Here is a 21,575-nt window from a genome sequence, read left to right as displayed (position 1 = left end):
CTACCTTCTCTTCAATATGATCATTCCCATAATCAGGTTGGCCACAAGAGAACCCTACAACAAGAAAATAAACATTAATTTGTAGCAATATATCACATGTAGTACATATTTTATTACATGTATTCAGTCATAATGACCGGCCTCGGTGGCGTCATGGTTATGCCATCAGTCTACAGGCTGGTAGGTACTGGGTTTGGATCCCAGTCGAGGCATGGGATTTTTAATCCAGATACTGACTCCAAACCCTGAGTGAATACTACGCAAGGCTCAATGGGTAGGTGTAAACCACTTGCACCTACCAGTAGAACTTAGATACAGTTTTAACATGCTCGTATACCTCTATGGTTTCGAACACGCCTGCCCCGAGTCGGGCCTCCGATATGGGTAGGTGTAAACCACTTGCACCTACCAGTGATCCATAACTGGTTCAACAAAGGCCATGGTTTGTGCTATCCTGCCTGTGGGAAGTGCAAACAAAAGATCCCTTGCTGCCTGTTGTAAAAGAGTAGCCTATGTGGCAACAGCAGGTTTCCTCTAAAAAACAGTGTCAGAATGACCATATATTTGACGTCCAATAGCCAATGATAAGATAAAAAATCAATGTGTTCTAATGGCTGTGTTAAATAAAACAAACTTTACAATCATAATGTTAAAGTAATCTATCACCAGTGGCTTGCATTTAAACTACTGCTCTAAATCTACACTGGGTGTATGAATGTCATAAGATGTAGAAAAACATGTAGCATGTTTACTGTAAAATAACCCATTCATTAAATGATTCTTTCTTTCATATCATGCTTACCGGTATGTCCTGAGCATAATTATTTTCATTTGTCTAGACCTTTAGTGAGTGACCGATACTGATAAAAACTACTTCACGAAGGATAAATTTGATATGAAATGGTAGTATCATTCTGTTTATTACTCAATAATGATGTTTCAATCAATATGGTCCAGTGAAATATATCACAAGGAATGAAGACAGATTATGTATCGCTAAAGATCAAAAGGCGTCCTAAGTCAAGAAGCGTCCTATTTTACGTACGGCTTGTTTATTCTGAATCTGTGCGCGGGTGAACTTTGACAACACAATAATTATGAACCAGGAAGTACTTGCTACCAATAAAGAAAAACAATTGAGGAAAAAACAGGTAAAAAGTAATTTTTATACAAAATACATTATACACGATTGTTATTTTAAATAGTAGCATCAATTAAAATCATATGCTATATTAATACCTATCTGCATCTAAATAATCAGAACTTGTCAACAGCGAAAGAATCCTGTCGCTGTCACATCTGCTTTCATCTTTCGGTCAGGTCACGTGACGTATGTATTATTTCAACAAAAACAAATTATAGAAGCCCATCTTTACCTATAGAACGCTTTCTGATCCAGACCTTGGAATGTACACATTCAACTGTGGCATGTGTTTTATCTATCGACGCAATACACTTGTATGGTCATAAGCATTTTATTAATTGATATTTGTACTTAATTGAATAAGGTAATAGATCAAATAATCAAACTGATCGTGCGATTACAATGCGTGTGCGTTGTAGCCATTTTCCTGTTAATAGGACGCTTCACGATCCTTCGAGGATACAGATATTTGTTAAAATATAACAAGTTTGTGACACGAAAAGGTGCAACAGAATATAGCACTTTTCAGAAACACATCATTTTACCTGAATCAAGTACATGCATTTTTAATCACATCAATGATTCCATACATTATTTAATATGGTAACATGGTGCAAACTGAATATTCACATGTTATAGTAGAAATTTATAGATGGAAGGAATGTTTTATTTAACGATGCACTCAAGATATTTTATTTACTGTTAAATGGTGTCAGATATATGGTTAAGAACCACTCAGATAATGAGAGAGGAAACTCACTTTCTGATTAGCAGCAAGGAATCTTAGACTTTTATATGCAGAATCCCACAGAGGTACATGTATAGTACATACCATGGCACTGGAACACTGGCTGGAACAAGACACAGCCCAATAAGCCCACTGACGGGGATTGAATCAAGATTGATTGTGCATCGGGGTGCTTTACCACTGGCTACATCACACCCCTATTTAATATGCTAACATGGTGTAAAATAAATATATACAAGACGTGTCATTGTAGAAACTGTAGATGACAGACCATCAAGAATATGCCTGTCATTACTTACTGATCGAAATATCATCTGGAGAGGCATGGAGATGTTAAAGCTGAAGACGGCATTAGAACCCACTTGAATAGCAAAAAACAAGGTCACCATGAACAGGTAATATCTGGAAGTAGAAACATTTTCATGGCATGAAAAACAAGGTGTATTAAGCCAAGCCATAAATGAGAGACTGAAAATATATTATACCAACTCATGTCATTCCCCACCCCCCATCCCTCCCTGGGTTCATTTCTGATACCCAGCTCTTGTTACTGGCTATCACTAAGATTTCATCTGCCTCATTTCCATGATTTGATAATTATTTTCCATTAATTGAACGTACATATCACCTGAAGTACATTCATAATCACCTGTTTTGGCTTTTTGAAAAATAACATCCTGCATATAATTTCCTCTCTTTTGAATTAAAAAAAAAAAATTAACAACAAAATAACAATTAAAAACAAGCATTAAACAGTTTGAGTTTTATTACAGCCAGTTTTCAAGAAACATCCATAAAGCAATTTATTCCTGAGCCATATTTTCGAAGCTATCTTAATGTTATGATGTGTGTTGTAAAACCATTGTAGGTTATATCACAATGGCATGTGCTGTATTGATTTTGTAGCCCTAAGATGGCTTCAAAAATGCCTAGACTGGACTATTATTCTGACTTGGAACACCCTATACAAATGACAATCACATATACATTTCTAACTATAACTATAACTTTCCATCTGCATACACATATACTAAAACAAACGGTAAACGTTTTTCCTACCTACACTTTGGGTTTTGTTTTAGCCAAGAAATATATATATATATATGTTTATATGTTTTAATATATTTAAATACGCATCCCGTTGAGGTTCCCCAAATGAATACTAGTACATCTATTGGAAACAGACAAGGAAACAAAAACATAATAAGAAAAATACCTGAATGGTATTACTGGTGCTTTGGTTCCACATTTTGCTGTGAAGACAAAACCTTCAATACTGATGAGAAGAAACTGAGAAAATGTTATGAGATTACCACTTCCTGGAAATTCACTGGAAAAAAAATATATATATACATATATATATATGTGTGTATGTGTATGTGTATGTGTATGTATATGTGTATATGTGTATATATCTATATATATCTATATATATATATCTATATCTATATCTATATATATATCTATATATATATATCTATATATATCTATCTATATATATCTATATATATCTATGTATATATCTATATCTATCTATATATCTATCTATATCTATAGATATCTATAATAATATAAATTCTTTATTTTCAGAGGGTAAACACATTCAGTACAAGGTGACTGGTCTCCCATGAGGCCCTCTCTAATCTATACATGATATTATACATACATACATTCAAAGAAACAACATCAACATACATGTAATATGTATAGCATGAGGAACAATAGCACATATTATGAATATATAAATAATATTTAAATCAATTTGTTAAGAAACTTGAGTCAGTGATAACTCAATACATCATAATTATTTTAACAAACACAAAATCAACAACAAAGGTATATCTTAAAATTGATTATTATTTGAATAGTGCTTAAAATAACTGGATTTGAATGAGGCGAGGGATTGAGAATATTTTATCTTTGAAGGTAGTGTGTTCCACAGTTTAGCTCCCCTGCATGAAAAACTATGGCGATAAAATTCTGTTCTTGGTTTTAATTCATAAAGGTGATTATGTTGAGTTGACCTCAGATTTAAGGAGTGAATTTCCCCAAATTGTGGAGCAATAGTCTAAGTGAGGTAATATGTAAGAGCTGTAGAATATTAATCTGGTCTTTTGGTCAAGATATTTTCTGTTTTGTCGCAAAATGTATAATAAATAAGAAGATTTTTTAATAATGGCATTTATGTGGTTAGCCCATGTCAGTGTTGGGTCAATGTGTACACCAAGATCTATAGATATATATATCTATATCTATCTATCTATATACGTTTGTATATCTATATATCTATATATATACACACACACATACATATATTCCCCTGTATATTTAATACAAGTACAAAAATTATTCAATTGTTACATACAAATTATTAACCTAAATCCTTGTGGTTCCTAAGAGGAATTTAATACAGAAGTTATAAGACAGTCTTCACCATGAGTATAATGAAGGCGAATTTTTAAGATCACTCTCCTAAAATTGTCTTTGTAATAAATTATAAATCTCATTATTTGGTTTGTGATATAAGGACTAGCTATCAAAAGATGCTGTTATTAAAAAAACAAAAAAAACAACAACTCAATTTGAATGTAAAGATCATAAATAATGGATTCAAGCTTTATGATACACCTATTTAAAATGTTCCAGATGTAAAAAAAACACCCACATTTCAGTTGATCTAATCTACAGACTTTAGGTAGTCTAGCAAGAAATATTAAGTCAGATGGCATAGGATACCACCGGCCTCGGTGGCGTTTTGGCAGGCCATCGGTCTATAGGCTGGTAGGTACTAGGTTCGGATCTCAGTCGAGGCATGGGATTTTTAATCCAGATACCGACTCCAAACCCTGAGTGAGTGCTCCGCAAGACTCAATGGGTAGGTGTAAACCACTTGCACCGACCAGTGATCCATAACTGGTTCAAAAAATGCGATATAAGAAACCGTATTGCAATATGTATTGCAATATAGTTGATATTATCTAAATTTAATATTTATGGATTAATTCCATTATCTGTCATCTAATTCTGTCATTTAATTTCATTATCTGTCATCCGTTCTGACTGGCACAACAAGTCATGAACACATCTCGGTAACAAATGCAAACAATGTAAAGACCGATCGGCATGATTGTTACATTTCCTGTCATCACAAATTAATAACATGATGGGTTTTTTGTTTGTTTGTTTGTTTGCCTATTTCAAGTCAAATAAGATACAAGGAAAAAATAGTGTGTAAAAATTGCGATATGCAAACAGTACCACGGTTTGTATCGAGCTGATCAATCATTGCAGTATACCGGTTTATCGTTGCAGCACTAGTTATTTAAATACCTTGTTGAGAGAGGAAACCCACAGTCACAACATAGGTTACTCCTTCAATTAAACCAGTAAGATATCTTTTATATGCCCTTTTCCACTGACAGGACAGTACATACCATGACCTTTGATGTATCAGTTGTGGAGCACTGGTTGGGACAGGAAAAAAATGTTTTCAGTCCACAGTGGGTGATCGATCCTGCAACCCATCACAAATCAATCAGTAAAGTTAAAGTATATTTTATTTAATGATACCTAAGAACATGTTGATTTATTAATCTGGATGTTAAACATTTGGTAATTTTGACATATAGTCTTAGAGAAGAAACCTGGTACATTTTTCCATTAGTTGCAAGGGATCTTATAAATGCACCATCCCATAGACAAGATAGCATATACCATGATCTTTAATATACCAGTAGTGGTGCACACATGAAATAAGTACCCTGCTGACCAAGCTAAATCCTGCCCCAACAAGTTGTACAAATGCACAGTTAAAAAGTTTGTTTTGTTTAACAACACCATTAGAACACATTGATTTATTAATCATCAGCTATTTGATGTAAAACATTTGGTAATTTTGACATATAGTCTTAGAGAAGAAAACCGCTAAATTTTTTCATTAGTTGCAAGGGATTTTTATATGCACCATTCCACTGACAGAACAGCACATACCACGGCCTTTGATATACCAGTCATGGTGCACTGGTTGGTGCGAAAAACAGCCCATGATCAGACAAGTGCTTTACCACTGGGCTACGACCCATCCTACAAATGCACAGATAACATTGCTTACAAAAAACGAGCTACTCTCGATTCACTAATATCAAAACCTATATTAGCTCGGCCATTTACCATTCGACCGACCATTCAAAATTGCGCCAAAATTTCCTCAACAAAATTGCGCACCACTTTCTCTTTGGCATCAACGGCTCCATTCAAATTCCATAGCACTACCACCACCCCCACCCGCCTGCTACCGATTAAATCGGGCTGCTGGTGCTGCCTTGCACCTGCCAGTGCAGGCCGTACCTCCTTCCCCTCCCCCCACCTTTCCTGTCATGGACGGAAGAGCCAGCCAAGGCCGCCTCTTGCGCCCACGACAGGCGTGCGCTACAACAGCTTGCTCTGAATGTGCACGTAAAACCCTATGACATGACATGACATGACATGCTTACAAAAATTATGCCATTTTCAAAATGATGTCATGTGGAGCTCATCATACCAAATCAGTGAATAGGGGCTGGATTTAGCTCAGTTGGTTGAGTGCTCGCTTGAGGTGCTTGCGTCACAGGATCAAACCACCTCAGTGGATCCAACTGATTGGGAATTTTCTCGTTCCAACCAGTGCACCACAACTGGACAAAGGCCATGATATGCGCTTTCCTGTGTGTGGGAAAGTGCATGTAAAAGATCCTTTGCTGCATTAGGAAAAATGTAGCAGGTTTCCTCTGATGACTACGTGTCAGAATTACCAAATGTTTGAAATCTAATAGCTGATGAATGTGCTCTAGTAGTGTTGTTAAACAAAATAAACTCTGAAAAGTGAATAAAGCATAATTTTTGGATTATTCTCCACAAGGATAGAGGTGCATCCAGGAACTATTTTACCAGGAATGTCATTAATAGCCGGCCCCCAGCGATTTTTCGCCGGCTCTCAAAAAAATTGTTGCCGGGTATCGAACTTCCAATAAACAATGCTTGTCGACTTTTTGTTGATTAATGGCCGCCTATAATTTGATTTTTACTTGCTATTTTTATTTTTAATGACATCACTGTTTACAGGGGGTTGGGCTGGGACTGATGGGAAAAGGGCAAATGAACCAAATCATCAAAAGGTCATCACAATAGGAAAGGAAAAAAAAGGCCCTTGATGAATATTTTAGGGAAGATGGCAATTTAGCAAATGTTTTTGTTTTGTTTTATAAACAATTCTCAAACTTGTTCAAAACTTTTCATGCAGTACTAAAGCAAGTGTGATCTAATTATTTACTCTCCACAAACTAATGTGTACAAGGTACGTTTTGACCAAAAATTAGTTAAGAATGACAGCAATTATTTTTTGGTTCATGCAAGTATAAACCGAAAAAATTATGTGCACACTGTATGACTCTGTGTAGGGGGTCATACAAAAAAAGTGCACATTGTTTTTTCGGTTCATACTTGCAAGAACCAAAATATAATTGCGGTCAATTCTTATAATTAAATTTATATGCATACTTTAACAATACATAAATTCAGTTATCTTGTTTAGCTTCAAATACACCTGTAGTATTGTTTGTGTAAACTTCATTAATACTTATATCGCGTAAAAAGGCAAACGTTCATTCACTATTATTTGAATCAGTTGATTTTTTAAATAACTTCATTTGGTAAATGACATCATTTTGATAAGCGATGCCATTTCCTCTAGCTGCTGTGTGCATTTTTTACGGATCATTTAGTTATATTGGAACAATTTGTGTTTAGTTTATATTTTATGAATGTGAATTAAGGGAACGTGTCAAATATTTACACTGTCGAGGGAACCATTTAATTTTCGTCAACAGCTGTAGAACAATGCTTACAAGTAAATTTCAGATGTGAAGTTTCCTACATTTCTATGGCAACCGACCAAGTCTCATTTCATTAGCGAACAGGTCTTTTTCCCAATCAATGTGTAGATATGTCTACTCTGCTAAATCATTTTCCATTAATTTATCTTATAAAAAAAAAAATGTACTATTATGTGGTATCTGTGTCACAATATCATTGCATGTTGTATATGGTTGCCTGAATAATCCGGCTTGTTGCACAAAAGTAGTGCGAGTTAGCCGAGGGTAGGCGTGGCTTAAATTTTTTTTATTCATCAAGATCTGAATTTAAAAAAAAGTAAGCACCTCTGGACCAATCAGATTGCCGTAAAGTGTACAGATGCAAAGAAAGGTGTTTGAACATGCTTTTTCCTCCTTTTTCTGTCCAAAAAAGGGTGGTGGTGTTCCCCGTGGTGCCAATCCCCGGTCTGCCCATTTACCCCAAGACACACCAAGACACCACTAAGACACCACCAAGATACCCCAAGACACCACCAAGATACCACCAAGACACCACCAAGATACCCCAAGACTCCATAAATATTTTAAAAAATTAATTAAAAAGTACTATTTTATAAAATATTTAGTGGAAAATGAAGTAAAAGAATTAATTTTAAGCCTTAATGATGAAGTTAATGACAGCTGATTGCTAAGGGAGATAATCGACTATTTACCCCAAGACACCATAAGATACCCCCAAGACACCGCTTATTTACCCCAAGACACACACAATACCCCAAAAACATACACGATACCCCAAAAACATACACAATACCCCATATATACCCCAGGCATTAAAATGTATATAATTTTTAATTTTTAAAAGAGGTACACGTTTTCTTGCTGTTGTTGGTTTATATAGATACACACACACACACACATATATATTATATATATACACACACACACAAAGAGATACACACACACACAGATTGTGGTGTCTTGGGAGTAAATAGTTGATTATCTCCCTTAGCAATCAGCTGTCATTAAGGCTTAAAGTGCTGTTCCAGATGTATGGTGTATTATCAACATATCAATCAACATATTATTTAATATGATTAGAAAAAAATATATATATTCCCCTGAAAAACAGAACCAGCTGAATTCGTTTCGGTAATTTCCGTAAGATTTGATCTGTGACGTCACAAAGGGAACTCCTTTCGATAGTCAGCGCCATTGTTCATTGCTTCTTGTGTGTTTATTATGGTTAAACGGCGTGTTGTTGGTGGCTGTAGCAATGCAAGAGCCGATAAATTTAGTCTTCATGCATTTCCTAGTAATGTTGCTGTGAGAAAGCTGTGTGTGAATTTGATTAAAACAACGTGGAAAGACTGGACAGGAAGAAAATGCCGGAGACCATTGCAATAGCACACACTTTAGTTTCAATTCGTCCGAACTGGCTTGTTGGCTTAAGTGAGATATGGGAATACCATGTGTTATTGTTTTTAAAAAAGATGCTGTACCAACAATTTTTCTGCGACACAAAACAAATGACAACAAGCCGACGCCATCCACATCGAAACGACCTTGGGGTACATATCGTCAACGTCCCAAACTGCGTTATGCTTCCAACTCCGGCCAGTTTGTTTTCTTATGCACGGTTCGTGCAATCAACCAGATCAGATTTGTTGTTGTTTGCATCTCGTTCATTTGTGAGGTTTTTCTTTACAGTTCGAGAATATTTTCATTAACAATAAAGTTCAGACAAGTATCTAAAGCCTAGTCTGTCCCATCCTACAAAAATGTTTTTCGTTTTTTTTGGTAAATAATTTTTTTTTTTTTTAAATGCTATTTTTGTATGCAACTTAGAAAACAATCGGCTCAGAAATAAATCACTTGTAAATTCTATAGTATGACAAAAAGGCTTTCCCGGTGAGAAAGACTATAAATACATTAAATTAATTTTACTATACCTTCCCACAGAGAACACCTTTTTTCGTACTATGAAATGTACTATAAGTTATTTATTTCACAACTGCACACAAAAATAGTTAGTTTTTTTGTTGTTTCCAAATCAAATCAAACTGAAATTATTCACAAAAAAACATCTTTATAGAAGGATAGGATAGACTAAAAGTCGTTTTTGTTTATTTCTTAAAATTACCAATATCGGGTCCACTTGACTCGTAGAATTCAAGTGTTATTTATAGTCTTTTCTGCTACATCACAAGTACTAGAACATACAGTGTAGCAAAATAATTCGCACGAAAAGCTAAAGAACAAAACAAGAATAAAAGTTGTAAATTTTAGTGGTAAGCTGTCTCCACGACCATTTTCGTCGTCATCTGTCAGGCCGGTGGTTCTTCGGAAAATGTTCCAGGTTCAAACTGATACAACATTATTTGTTGTGCTGCACAAATATTAGTCCAGTCGTCATTACTACACTATCCATCATCGAAAGAAGAATCGCATAATAATTGAGCTTGGCAGTCACTGTTGGTCCCACTTTCACTTGCGCTGGAAGTCATCTCGTGGTAGGTTTCTGTGAAGCGAATTCCCTTCATGACATCACGGCAATTTACAGGCAAATGTTTTTACCAAGAATTTTACTCGGTCGTTTCCGGCAGTGTTCTATAGGAGTGATGTTTCAATACTTTTATGGGGCATTTTCGTAATTATTGATTTACATATCGGTGTAAAATATTATTGCAATGAATTAAGAAGGCATTTAATTGTGGAATTTGAAATTTTAGTGTATGGTCTGGAAAAGCACTTTAAAATTAATTCTTTTACGTCATTTTCCACTAAATATTTTATAAAATAGTACATTTTAATTCATTTTTAAAAATATTTATGGAGTCTTGGGGTATCTCGATGGTGTCTTGGTGGTGTTTTGGGATATCTTGGGATGTCTTGGGGTATCTTGGGGCGTCTTGGGGTAAATAGTCGGATCCACCAATCCCTATATCCGCACCCATCCTCTGTTAGAGCATTTGTTTGAGGTACCTGCAGCATAGGATCACACCACCTGAGTTAAAGTATCCTCCCATAATATGTTTTCGAACAAATAAGCAAATATTGCAAAATTCTGTAATGAATTCTGAATTAAAAGCTAAACAATCTTTCTTAACTGTTCACTGCAATATAATCCACGAAACAGACATAATTATAGATGTTAAACACAATAATGGTTGCAGTAGAAACGTTTTTCCCCCGACACCGTGTCTGGATATATTGTGAGGAAGTTACGTCATATGTTTTCGAACACGTAATAGTTTCTACAAATAAACAATGTTCCGTAGCAGCACAAGAATGTGTATGTATGGTATGCCATGTCTTGGATGTGACCAAGATGTTTAGCTTCCTCATTTTTAGATAAAAAGGTTTGAGGTTCAGATTTGCTACATGACACGTCAATCTCCCTCTACAGCGGTCATACAGTGTTGTAACTGGGCCTGAAAACCTTTTGGCAGCCTTACAGATGTCTACGCGATTGTTTATTATAGCAGAATGTGCCTTAGAAAGATGTTCTTGGGTGTATTGACATGCTCTGGATCTCTCAGTGCGAGTAGTCTAAAAAAGAAAACCTTACCTTCAGAAAAGGAATATTGTAAAGTCTCGCAGACGTTAATAAGAAATGGTCTAACCAGGCTTCCATATTTATCTAAAAGAATCAGATTTATTTCCCTTTAAAGTGAATGACGTATTCAATATTTATATAAACAAAGCAGACGGCACATCGAATGCAGATGTAGCCGATGCAGTAAAGTGCTACGTTTGTATTTACATGATGGTATATACCCAAAACTTGGACAGCGATTCATTAACATTATTTTTCAATAAATTAATTGCCATAATTACACAAGTTTTATATGCAACATTTTTGTAGCGAACGATGCACAACTTCTTCTTGTCAATCTTCGATGTTTGTTGACGTCACACCTTCAGTATGCTGGTGGAAAAATCGCGTATAAATGAGCTGTTCGAAAACATATGATGTTTAAATTTATATGACGGTACGATATAGTAATTGATCAATTTTCATTGACAATAAATAGACCGGTCAATGTGAATGTCAATAAAATTATTATTTTTTGCAAACTTTATTGACATTGGAAGTTCATAGAAGTGTTCTTTAATGAGTTAAATATGGTACCGGGTAAGAATTTTAATTTGTTTTGGAGCACATATATTAATCATCGGCTATTGGATGTCAAACATTTGGTTATTTTGACTCGAAGTCATCAGACGAAACTAGCCCGAGTACTCGGACTGTAAGAGAGCTAGACGGACATTTGGACATAAATACGCTCTCATTACAGTCAGAGACCAAGCTATGTATTTTTTAAGGTAATTCCCAACAACCAAAAAAGTTGGCAAAGATTTCCACACTAATACCACACAATCCTATGTTTGACGTCAAAATACCTTTACATCGATCATTTTCGAGTTAACTGATTAAAAGAAATCCACATATTAATCACTAATACACATAGTACAGAAAGAAATCCGACAGCACCCACATTCAGCTACGCTTCGTGACACTCCGTCGCAAGAATTACAAAGCACGGTGACCTATTTCGTGACATAGATCACGTTGTCGCCCACTGGGCGATTCCGCCTAGTAGACGGAATGGCTGAGTGGACGATCATGTGACGCAACGTCACAATATAGGTTGGCAAACTTAGAATTCTGCTGTCCGGAGTTTGCCGAAGCTTAGTTGAATGTGGGTGCTGTCGGGTTTCTTTCTGTAGTGTGTGTATTAGTGATTAATATGTGGATTTCTTTTAATCAATTAACTCGAAAATTATCGATGTAAAAGTATTTAACATCAAACATAGGATTATCGTGGTATTAGAGCGGAAATCTTTGCCAACTTTTTGGTTGTCGGGAATTGCCAAAAAAATACATAGCTTGGTCTCTGACTGTAATGAGAGCGTATTTATGTCCAAATGTCCATCTACTGATCTAGCTCTCTTACAGTCAGAGTACTCGGGCTAAGACGAAACCTGCTACATTTTTCCAATAGTTGCAAGGGATCTTTTATATGCACCTTCCCACAGGCATGAAAGCACATGCCACGGCCTTTGCTTTCCCACAGGCAGGAAAGCACATGCCACGTACGGCCTTTAACCAGTTGTGGTGAATTGGTTGGAACGAGAAAAAAAACAGAAAAAAGAAAGAAAGAAGTGTTTTATTTAACGACGCACTCAACACATTTTATTTACGGTTATATGGCGTCAGACATATGGTTATGGACCACACAGATTTTGAGAGGAAACCCGCTGTCGCCACTACATGGGCTACTCTTCCGATTGGCAGCAAGGGATGTTTTATTTGCGCTTCCCACAGGCAGGATAGCACAAACCATGGCCTTTGTTGAACCAGTTATGGATCACTGGTAGGTGCAAGTGGTTTACACCTACCCATTGAGCCTTGCGGAGCACTCACTCGGGATTTGGAGTCAGTATCTGGATTAAAAATCCCATGCCTCGACTGGGATCCGAACCCAGTACCTACCAGCCTGTAGACAGATGGCCTGCCACGACGCCACCGAGGCCGGTAAAAAAAAAAAAAAAAAAAAAAAAAAAAAAAAAAAAAAAAAAACCAGAGCATAGATGATAGAGCAGAAAATTCCAAGCAACATAAACAAGACCATTTATGGTAACTCTGTATACCTGACCATGAATTCTAAGAATACTACATTACTGCAACATGCCAGAAAAACCAATGTGATGGCTATCGCAGGTTTCATCACTGTCACGTTCTACGACCCGAACCACTCAGCTGTAGATGTAGTCGGACTTTTTCATGAAATGCAAAACTGTATTCAACTTAGGACTGATACTCATATTGGAAACATGGACCCCAGCATTTTGTATTTGGAAAGTTTGTTTTTGTTTAATCACACCACTAGAACACATTGATTTAGTAATCATCAGCTATTGGCTGTCAACCTTTTTTTTTAAACAAACAGTCATAGTGGAAACCCACAACATTTTTCTATTACAAACATGGGTTTGTGTGCACTTTCTGATATACCAGTCGTGGGGCACAGGTTGGGATGGAAAAAATCCAATCAGAGAATGGGTCCCCTCAAGTAGTTCGATTCAATGATGCAGGTACCTCAGGCGAGTGCTCTACTAAATCGAGCTGCCCCTTTTGTTTTTGGAAGATTATTTGAAAGACAGAGATAAACATAAAACATTATCCCACCTCCAAAGTCCACTATTCATAAATCTTATCCTAGATTTTGTAATGACAATAATAAAAACAATCAATCTAAAAAATGTTTTAAAGAATTATATATATATATATATATATATATATATATATATATATATATATATATATATATATATATATATATATACACACACATATACACACACTCTTCAAAAAAAAGTAGGGGAACTCTAATAAGAATTTACAATTGCCAAAATTATACGGTATGTTGTTGTGGGGAATGTTATATGATAATAGTGAATTAATTGGGCAAACATTACAACCGGTAGTTCAATATTACAGTAGGTTTTATGACCACAAAGATCTTGAAGGACGATTGGGGTCAGAAGAGAAATTCGAAAGTTGACGGTTTTTTATCAGTAAATCGCAAATTCAAACAATAAAAATGACTAAAAATAAAATAATAACAACTGTATGATCAACAGAATGAAAACGATTGACAGATATCAAAATTACAGTTAGAAAATGGAACAGAAATTAATGATCAAGATGAGATTCTAAAAGAAACAAATAATTTTTATCAAAATTGATACTCCGCATCATCTGCAAAAAAATAATAAGGACATCACAGAAATAGTGTCTCAATTTAAATTTAATATCTTGAGAGACATGGAAGCAGAGGAGCGAGCTAGAGGGTGAAATAACATATTTAGAAGTATTAACTTTTCTTAAATATATGAAAAATGACAAGAGTCCCTGTTCGGATGGGTTTACAGCTGAATTTTTTTTGAATTTTTCTGGAGTGATATTGGACAGTTTATAGTTCGGTCTATTAATTATGGTTACAGTATTAAAGAAATGTCTAACGTACAAAAGTTAGGTATTATAACATGTATTCCTAAACCAAATAAACCTAAAGAATTCTTTAAAAATTGGCGGCCTATAACTCTTCTAAATTGTACTTATAAAATGGCCTCTGGCTGTATTGCAAATATAATTAAAAGGGTTCTTGATAAAATAATTAACAAAGATCAAACTGGGTTTATAAAGGGTAGATACATAGGCGAAAATACAAGATTAATATACGATATCATGTTTTACGCCGAAATGAATGACATTCCGGGACTACTACTATTAATTGATTTTGAAAAAGCTTTTGATTCGATATCCTGGTCTTTTATACATAAAACATATATGTACAATGTTTAACATATTAAATGATTGTAAAGTAGCGATACTAGGGCCCCGACCCTGGCACTACTATATTTGTTTTCTGGGGTCAATAAACTTTATTAAGAAAAAAAACCCCAAAAAACATTGACAGAAATAATGTTCCACAGTGATTAATAGACCTTCCTGGAAATGATCAAAATCGAGAATGACCCTACGCACGTGTACGGGGCAACTGCGTGATGCATGTGCAAACTATGGAATGTGTTTCGGTGTGTTGATAAACAGACCTGAACGTTCTTTACTAGGATGTCTGTGGTCAAAACGTATGTTCGGTCGAATAGTTGATATTAACATTAATATTTCAGGTTCATCTACTATTTGTGAAGAGTATATACACTGTATATATAAGTCATCTTGTAGGTGACTAATACATGGGCATATCTAAGAAATTTGGAAAGAGGTACAACATGAGGTTGATTTAAAAATCTCTCTTTTGTAGTTTAAAAATAAAATCTGAGCCCGTTAAAATATAGTCTACATATTATCTTTTATTGCAGCTAAAAATAGTGACTAATGCAACACATTTTTTGCATTATACACAAACAACTTTTTTCCCCCAAATATATTATTATTATTATACAAAGAGATCTTGAATTTTTAACTTAATGAAATGTTAAATGGGTGTTTTCATATAATTGGCCTTGTTATAGGTCTGGGGACAATCTGTATTGGCCAGAGGTAGGCCCGAAGAAATACTGAGAACCAAGGAAACGTTTTATTTAACGACACTCTCCACACATTTTATTTACGGTTATATTGCGTCAGATATGGTTAAGGACCACACAGATAGTACCCCATACACCCACCCCCACTTCTAAGGTCTATGGCATTAAATTAACAAACATACAGAAATATGGGGGTGGGTTAGGATGTTTATGGATGTTGTTGTTTTTTTCTTCCTTTTTTTTCCAAATAAAATTTCGAGAGCTTTTTTTTTCATATATATACAGCTAATTATTTCTTTAAATAGCAATATTTATGTTAGTTTGAATTGCTTTTTTTCTCTCTCTTTTTTTTAAGTGACCCATCAATTCCCCACCACAAACAATTTCATAATTTGTGCCATGTTGTTGCGGTTGATTTCAGCGTCGTGTTAAATTCTTGTTGTGATTTCTGCTTACAAAATACCTCGGCTAAGAATGCCGACTCCATTTATTAAAAAAAAAAAAAAAAAATAAAAAAAAAAAAAAAAAAAAAAAAAAAAAAAACTTTAATAAAATACAAATTTACGGTCTTTTTAAAATCCGTCTAACTTATTAAATGTCACCTAACAGTCTTACAATTTATATCTAAAATTATCTAACAAATATGATTATTGTAAACTAAATACCATGGGTACGAAATTAACAAAGACAAAGGAATAAACAAAAACTGCAGTTAGGTATTCTATTGTTAGGTATAACTATTGTTTTTCTACAAATTTACAATAAGATTTACTTTTGCGTAATTGTACTGTTTAATGTCCGCAACGACGTCTCTTGACACACGGGTGTCAGCTGACTGAGGCGTGACGTATATTCCACCGAGAGCTGTTCAGTTCAGCCAACAAACGTTCTTCCTAACGTTCGCGAACTATTTGATTGGTTGTCGTCGTGTCCATTTGGTTTAACATGAAGTGTACAAACCAATCTAGGGCAACGTTTTGTTTTCGCTCAGTCTGGCTGAACACGGACCTTGAGATGGCCTACATGTCTTTCGGCCCTGAACTGACATGTGTATTCAAATTGACACGCATTGTCGGTCTGTTTTTATTAGCCTACTTTTGTTCAAAGATTTTACAACGTAAAAATAACAAGTTACAGATTTTCCAGACATTGCTGTCATACATGTTGAATGCATGCCGTTAAAATTAATAACCATGATTATTAAAATAAGCAAACATTATAAGGCCTACGCTGTATTCTGCATGACACCGTTTCTCGTTACCGGGCACGAGATCGCTATTACGCTAATTGAATATTTGGTAGTATTATTATGTTTGAGGTGTCGGATAGATTATGTAACCGTTTGTTCACATCAGAAGACAGAAAATGGCTTAGCCAGAATTTTAGCCACTTGCAAATTTTATTAGCCATTTTTTGTAAAAATTAGCCAATGGCTAATTTGGCTACCGACAGCGCGAGCCCTGATAATATTGAGAAAGGAAACCTGCTGTCACCACTTCATGGGCTACTCTTTTCGATTAGCAGCAAGTGATCTTTTATATGCACCATACCCACAGATAGGGTAGTACATACCACAACCTTTGATATGCCAGTCGTGGTGCACTGGCTGGAATTAGAAATAGCCCAATGGTCCCACCGATGGGAATCAATCTCAAACCGAACGCGTATCGAGCGAGCACTTTACCACTGGACTACGACCGAGAACCAAGACTATTAGTAAACTTTCATATCCACATTTTCACAACAGGAGATAGTCCAAAGCAGGATTTACATTAGACATTTACTACAGCGTTAGTTTTGCCGGTGGTTCCTAGAGGGCAGCTTTGACTTCCGCATATCACTCACGACAAACAATATTTGATTTGTCACTTTTTGATGAAATAATCATCAGTTTAAATTAAAATATTCTTGGTTATTATTTGCGTGTATTGCATTTGTTTATATTTATGGAGTTTAATTATTTTGAACTAAAAAAATAAAGTTTGTGGCTTTGCCGAAGAGAGCACACCTTTACTCTTCCACTTACAGCTGCTGAGCTGGTAATGTTCCATTTACAGCTGGTGATTTAGGGTAAGATGTTTCGATAACAAAGAAAACTATGCTTTTATGTCAACAAAGTCATTATTTCAGATTGTAGCACCATAGTCCAACAGAATCATTATGTACCATCATTTAAAAAATATATGATCTGGCACATTATTTTATGTACTTTCAGTGTATGATAATGATCACTATATGATCATCACAGCATGAGTTGACAAAATTTTACCTATGCACACATTAATTTTATGGAACCTAATCCCAAAATTTACTGACATAAAAAGAAAGCAAATAATATACAATATTTTTTTTTTATAAATGCTAATATTTCATCCCAACCCCCTACTCTATTTTGTTGGACATTTTTCACCGTTTTGTTTTAGTTGTGAATTTTAAACAAATATTACATGCATTATTTCAACATTTGCATGTTGTGACCAAGTAGATTACATTTCTAGTCTGATTAATTAATTAATTATATGAAGCTATTTTTGAAGGTAAAATTTTTCAAATGAGGTTAAAAAAAAGGAGGAAAGATTTTTCTCATTCAGAATTCACCAATGAATTGGCATATGAATATATATAATACAGGCCTGTTTAATTCAATTTTTTTTTAATAGCCAGCCGGGCTAGTAAATAAAAATCCACTAGTCCACAGATATTATCACCACTTTCATTTGCCACATTAAAAAAACCCCAACTATTTGTTAGCAGTGTTCCTTTGCAACTGAAAAAAAAGGACAAAAATATTAACAACTGTAATTAGATATAAAATGTTCTTAACATTAAGCCATGTCATAGACAAGGGGGGATTTCTGAACTTAGCCTTGTTATCGCAATGTTGGCAAAGTTAAAACGGTGACGACTTTGCATTATATATGACACCACGCACAGGGGTTAAAAAATCCCATCGCCCGTGCCAAGTGGAATTTCCATGCTGGGCAAGTAATTATGTTAACTGCATATGCCCGATGACAAGTGACTAATGTAACACCTAAAACATTTTAAAAAATTTGTTACAAATCTTGGTAAAAACTTTGGAAAGAGTTCCGACCGTACGAGCATATATATAGCTCTGAAGAGAACTAGCCCTAACCCTAAATGCTGGAATGATCGGAACTCTTGCCAATGTGTTGACACACCAAAACGAAAAACAATGTGTTGAAAAGTTCGATAACAACTTTAAAGTTATTCCCCTTTTACTATCGACTAAGATCGGTAATTTCAGCAACTGAACGTTCGACTGAATTCATACAAATAATCGGTTTGATGATCTTCAGAGAAATAGCGTTCAATACACTTTACAGCATATATATAAAAATAAAAGTATACATGCCGTGTGTGTGCAATCATAATGTTTAATCCTTGCAAACATGGTAATGAGGTGGGATACATTTTAAAATTGTTATATTCAAATTAAATTAGATATTAACGTGGTTCCGGAATCTGCTCTTTGCAAATGAATGGGAACGTAAAGCAAATTTATAATTTCCAAGTTCACTTGAACAGAGCATACATATTATGAACTGTATTCTTATAAAAGTTGCAAGACATTTTAGTTTAGATATAATAAACCTTGTAGCAGAACATACGTAATGGTTTTTTTCAGTACTTTATAAATTTAAATCTACGTTCGTGTAGGTGAAGTTATTTTTCATTAGCCCTACATAATAATAGTGACAAGTCAGATTTCATTAGTCCTACATCATAATCGTGATGGTGCGATGTCCTCTAAGCATACATGAATATATTCATTGTTTCTGCTTTATTAATAGTTTTTAACAAATAAATTATGCTCAATAAGTTAAAAATACAAGGCTGCAATCGATGTACACCCCATCCCCGGCTGTTGTTTACTAAGCCTGCACTATTTAAAAACATTTCCAAAGTAAGAGCTCATGTATACTTTGAGCCCAGCTACGACTGTTTGAGAGAGACTTTTCTCAGCTATGAACAGGGTAAAAACACCTCAGAGAAGTGTTTTGGGGCAAAAAAAAATTAAATAATATATACACAATGACACATGGGCCAAAATCCCTAAAAAAATTTGAACCAATGCCAGCCATAAAAGAATGGCTCACGAGTGGAAAGGGATCTCACAACATCCACGGCCATACAAGTGGTCACCAAGACATACATCAACACAATAATTATATTTAGATGAACAAGTGGACACTACCAAACAAATAACAAACTTTAAATCAACAAATGGACACTATTTAAAAAAATAAAGTTTAAATCAACAAATAAAGAAGACAGTTGATACCACTGGACAGACATATACATTTAGTACTTCCTGGTTAAGTGTTGTAACCTATTGGCAAAATTCTTTATTTGTGCAATTGAACCAATTACTTTCAAGATTATTACACTATTAAGCACTGTATTAAATTAAATAGGAGTAACACAATTGGTTACCTTAAGAAGTATGGGCAAGTGGAAAAATATATACGGCAAGTGAATATCTGATTGGCACTTGCCCTATGGCAAGTAATTTTTTTGAAAATTTTTGAACCCCTGGCGCAGTGTACTAAACATTTTATGAATGTCTGGCTACCAAGTTGATTGTTGTGACTAGCCAGACTTAAAAAAGCACTAGCATAGGGCTAGTGTATTTATCGAATTCTGGAAATTGATGTTATGTGTGCATAATAGTTTAGTTATAAATTTGTTTTAATTATCTTACAACAAAATATCTTTGATTTTGATAGTTTATTATACTATTTATAGTGCTAGTTATGAAGCAGTCCAGATTCTAGTATATATATACATAATTCAAATTGAATTAATTAATAGAACTAAGAAATGTTTTTCACCCCCCCACCTCCCACTCACAAAAATCCGCAAACGCCTGTGGCATGAGTGATGAAAATTGACATGCAAGGAGTCAAGAATCTAAAAATTATTTTCTTTTACCAGAAAGTCTAATTACTCTGATGACATTCATCAAAATATGTCTATGGGTTCAATGATTATTTTATAGCTGTCTGTGCAGGTTAATCTTGCCACCGGTGTATTATGCCTTGGTGAAAAGCATAAATTGCATTGGCTCTGATGAAATCACTGAACGTAATACCTAGAACCATACTGATGAAAAGAAATAAGGTAACTCAAACTTAATTCATTACGAGAGTAGTATAGTATTGTCTACAGGTATAAACTACAAAGATATAAAGTGGGACTGAATGTCACTACACATGGTTAGTTTTCTGGTTAGTTTTGGTTGCAGGTAATATTTGATGTTATTTCTTGTGTGTTCCCTTATTTCTTTCCATCAGTATAGAAAAGACTGCAACTATTACTCATCAGTAAATTAATAAATTTGCATACTATTAATGCATATGTATCTGTTGTTTTAGTATTTAAGTTGTTATTGTTGTTCTGTTTGTAATTATTTCCACGAGGCTGATTGAGATAGCTAAGACATGGATGTCCTTTTAATTATTATTCACACTTAATATATGGCATGATATTATTGGATTAAGTTAGCATATATACAAAATGGAAACTGGTGTTTTGTTGGGGGGGGGGGGGGGGTTTCACTGTCAATAAAAAGTGTTATTTTTCAGCTAGGATTAATGTTTTTACTTTTACCAATTTATTAATTATGACATTTTTAAGATAATCACTAGTCCATTAATATCCATTTAATTTAATTTCTTTTAGAACTTTACATGTATACAAGCATTCTGTCATTGGCACAATTCAACTATCTAGACTGTCCAGAACT

The 21,575-nt window shown here is 34.8% G+C and overlaps 2 protein-coding genes across 2 annotated transcripts in view; one reads left to right on the top strand and one right to left on the bottom strand.

The window, feature by feature from the left end:
- Positions 1-13,555, bottom strand: part of LOC121367775 (UDP-xylose and UDP-N-acetylglucosamine transporter-like) — a 46,017-nt gene extending 32,462 nt beyond the window's left edge. The window contains exons 1-4 of the mRNA XM_041492137.1: positions 13,400-13,555; positions 3,109-3,222; positions 2,192-2,294; positions 5-54 (exon numbers count right to left, since the gene is read on the bottom strand). Of these exons, the coding sequence (XP_041348071.1) occupies positions 5-54; positions 2,192-2,294; positions 3,109-3,222; positions 13,400-13,476 (344 nt within the window). The 5' untranslated portion in view covers positions 13,477-13,555. The remainder of the gene's footprint in view (positions 1-4; positions 55-2,191; positions 2,295-3,108; positions 3,223-13,399) is intronic.
- A 4,091-nt stretch (positions 13,556-17,646) lies between these two features.
- Positions 17,647-21,575, top strand: part of LOC121367773 (cyclin-dependent kinase 17-like) — an 89,468-nt gene continuing 85,539 nt past the window's right edge. Inside the window, exon 1 of the mRNA XM_041492136.1 lies at positions 17,647-17,875. The gene's annotated coding sequence lies outside the window, so the exon portion shown is untranslated. The remainder of the gene's footprint in view (positions 17,876-21,575) is intronic.

Source organism: Gigantopelta aegis, chromosome 3 (genome assembly GCF_016097555.1).
Source record: "Gigantopelta aegis isolate Gae_Host chromosome 3, Gae_host_genome, whole genome shotgun sequence".
In the NCBI taxonomy this organism is placed as follows: Eukaryota; Metazoa; Mollusca; class Gastropoda; order Neomphalida; family Peltospiridae; genus Gigantopelta; species Gigantopelta aegis.
This window is presented reverse-complemented; position numbering and strand designations above follow the sequence as displayed.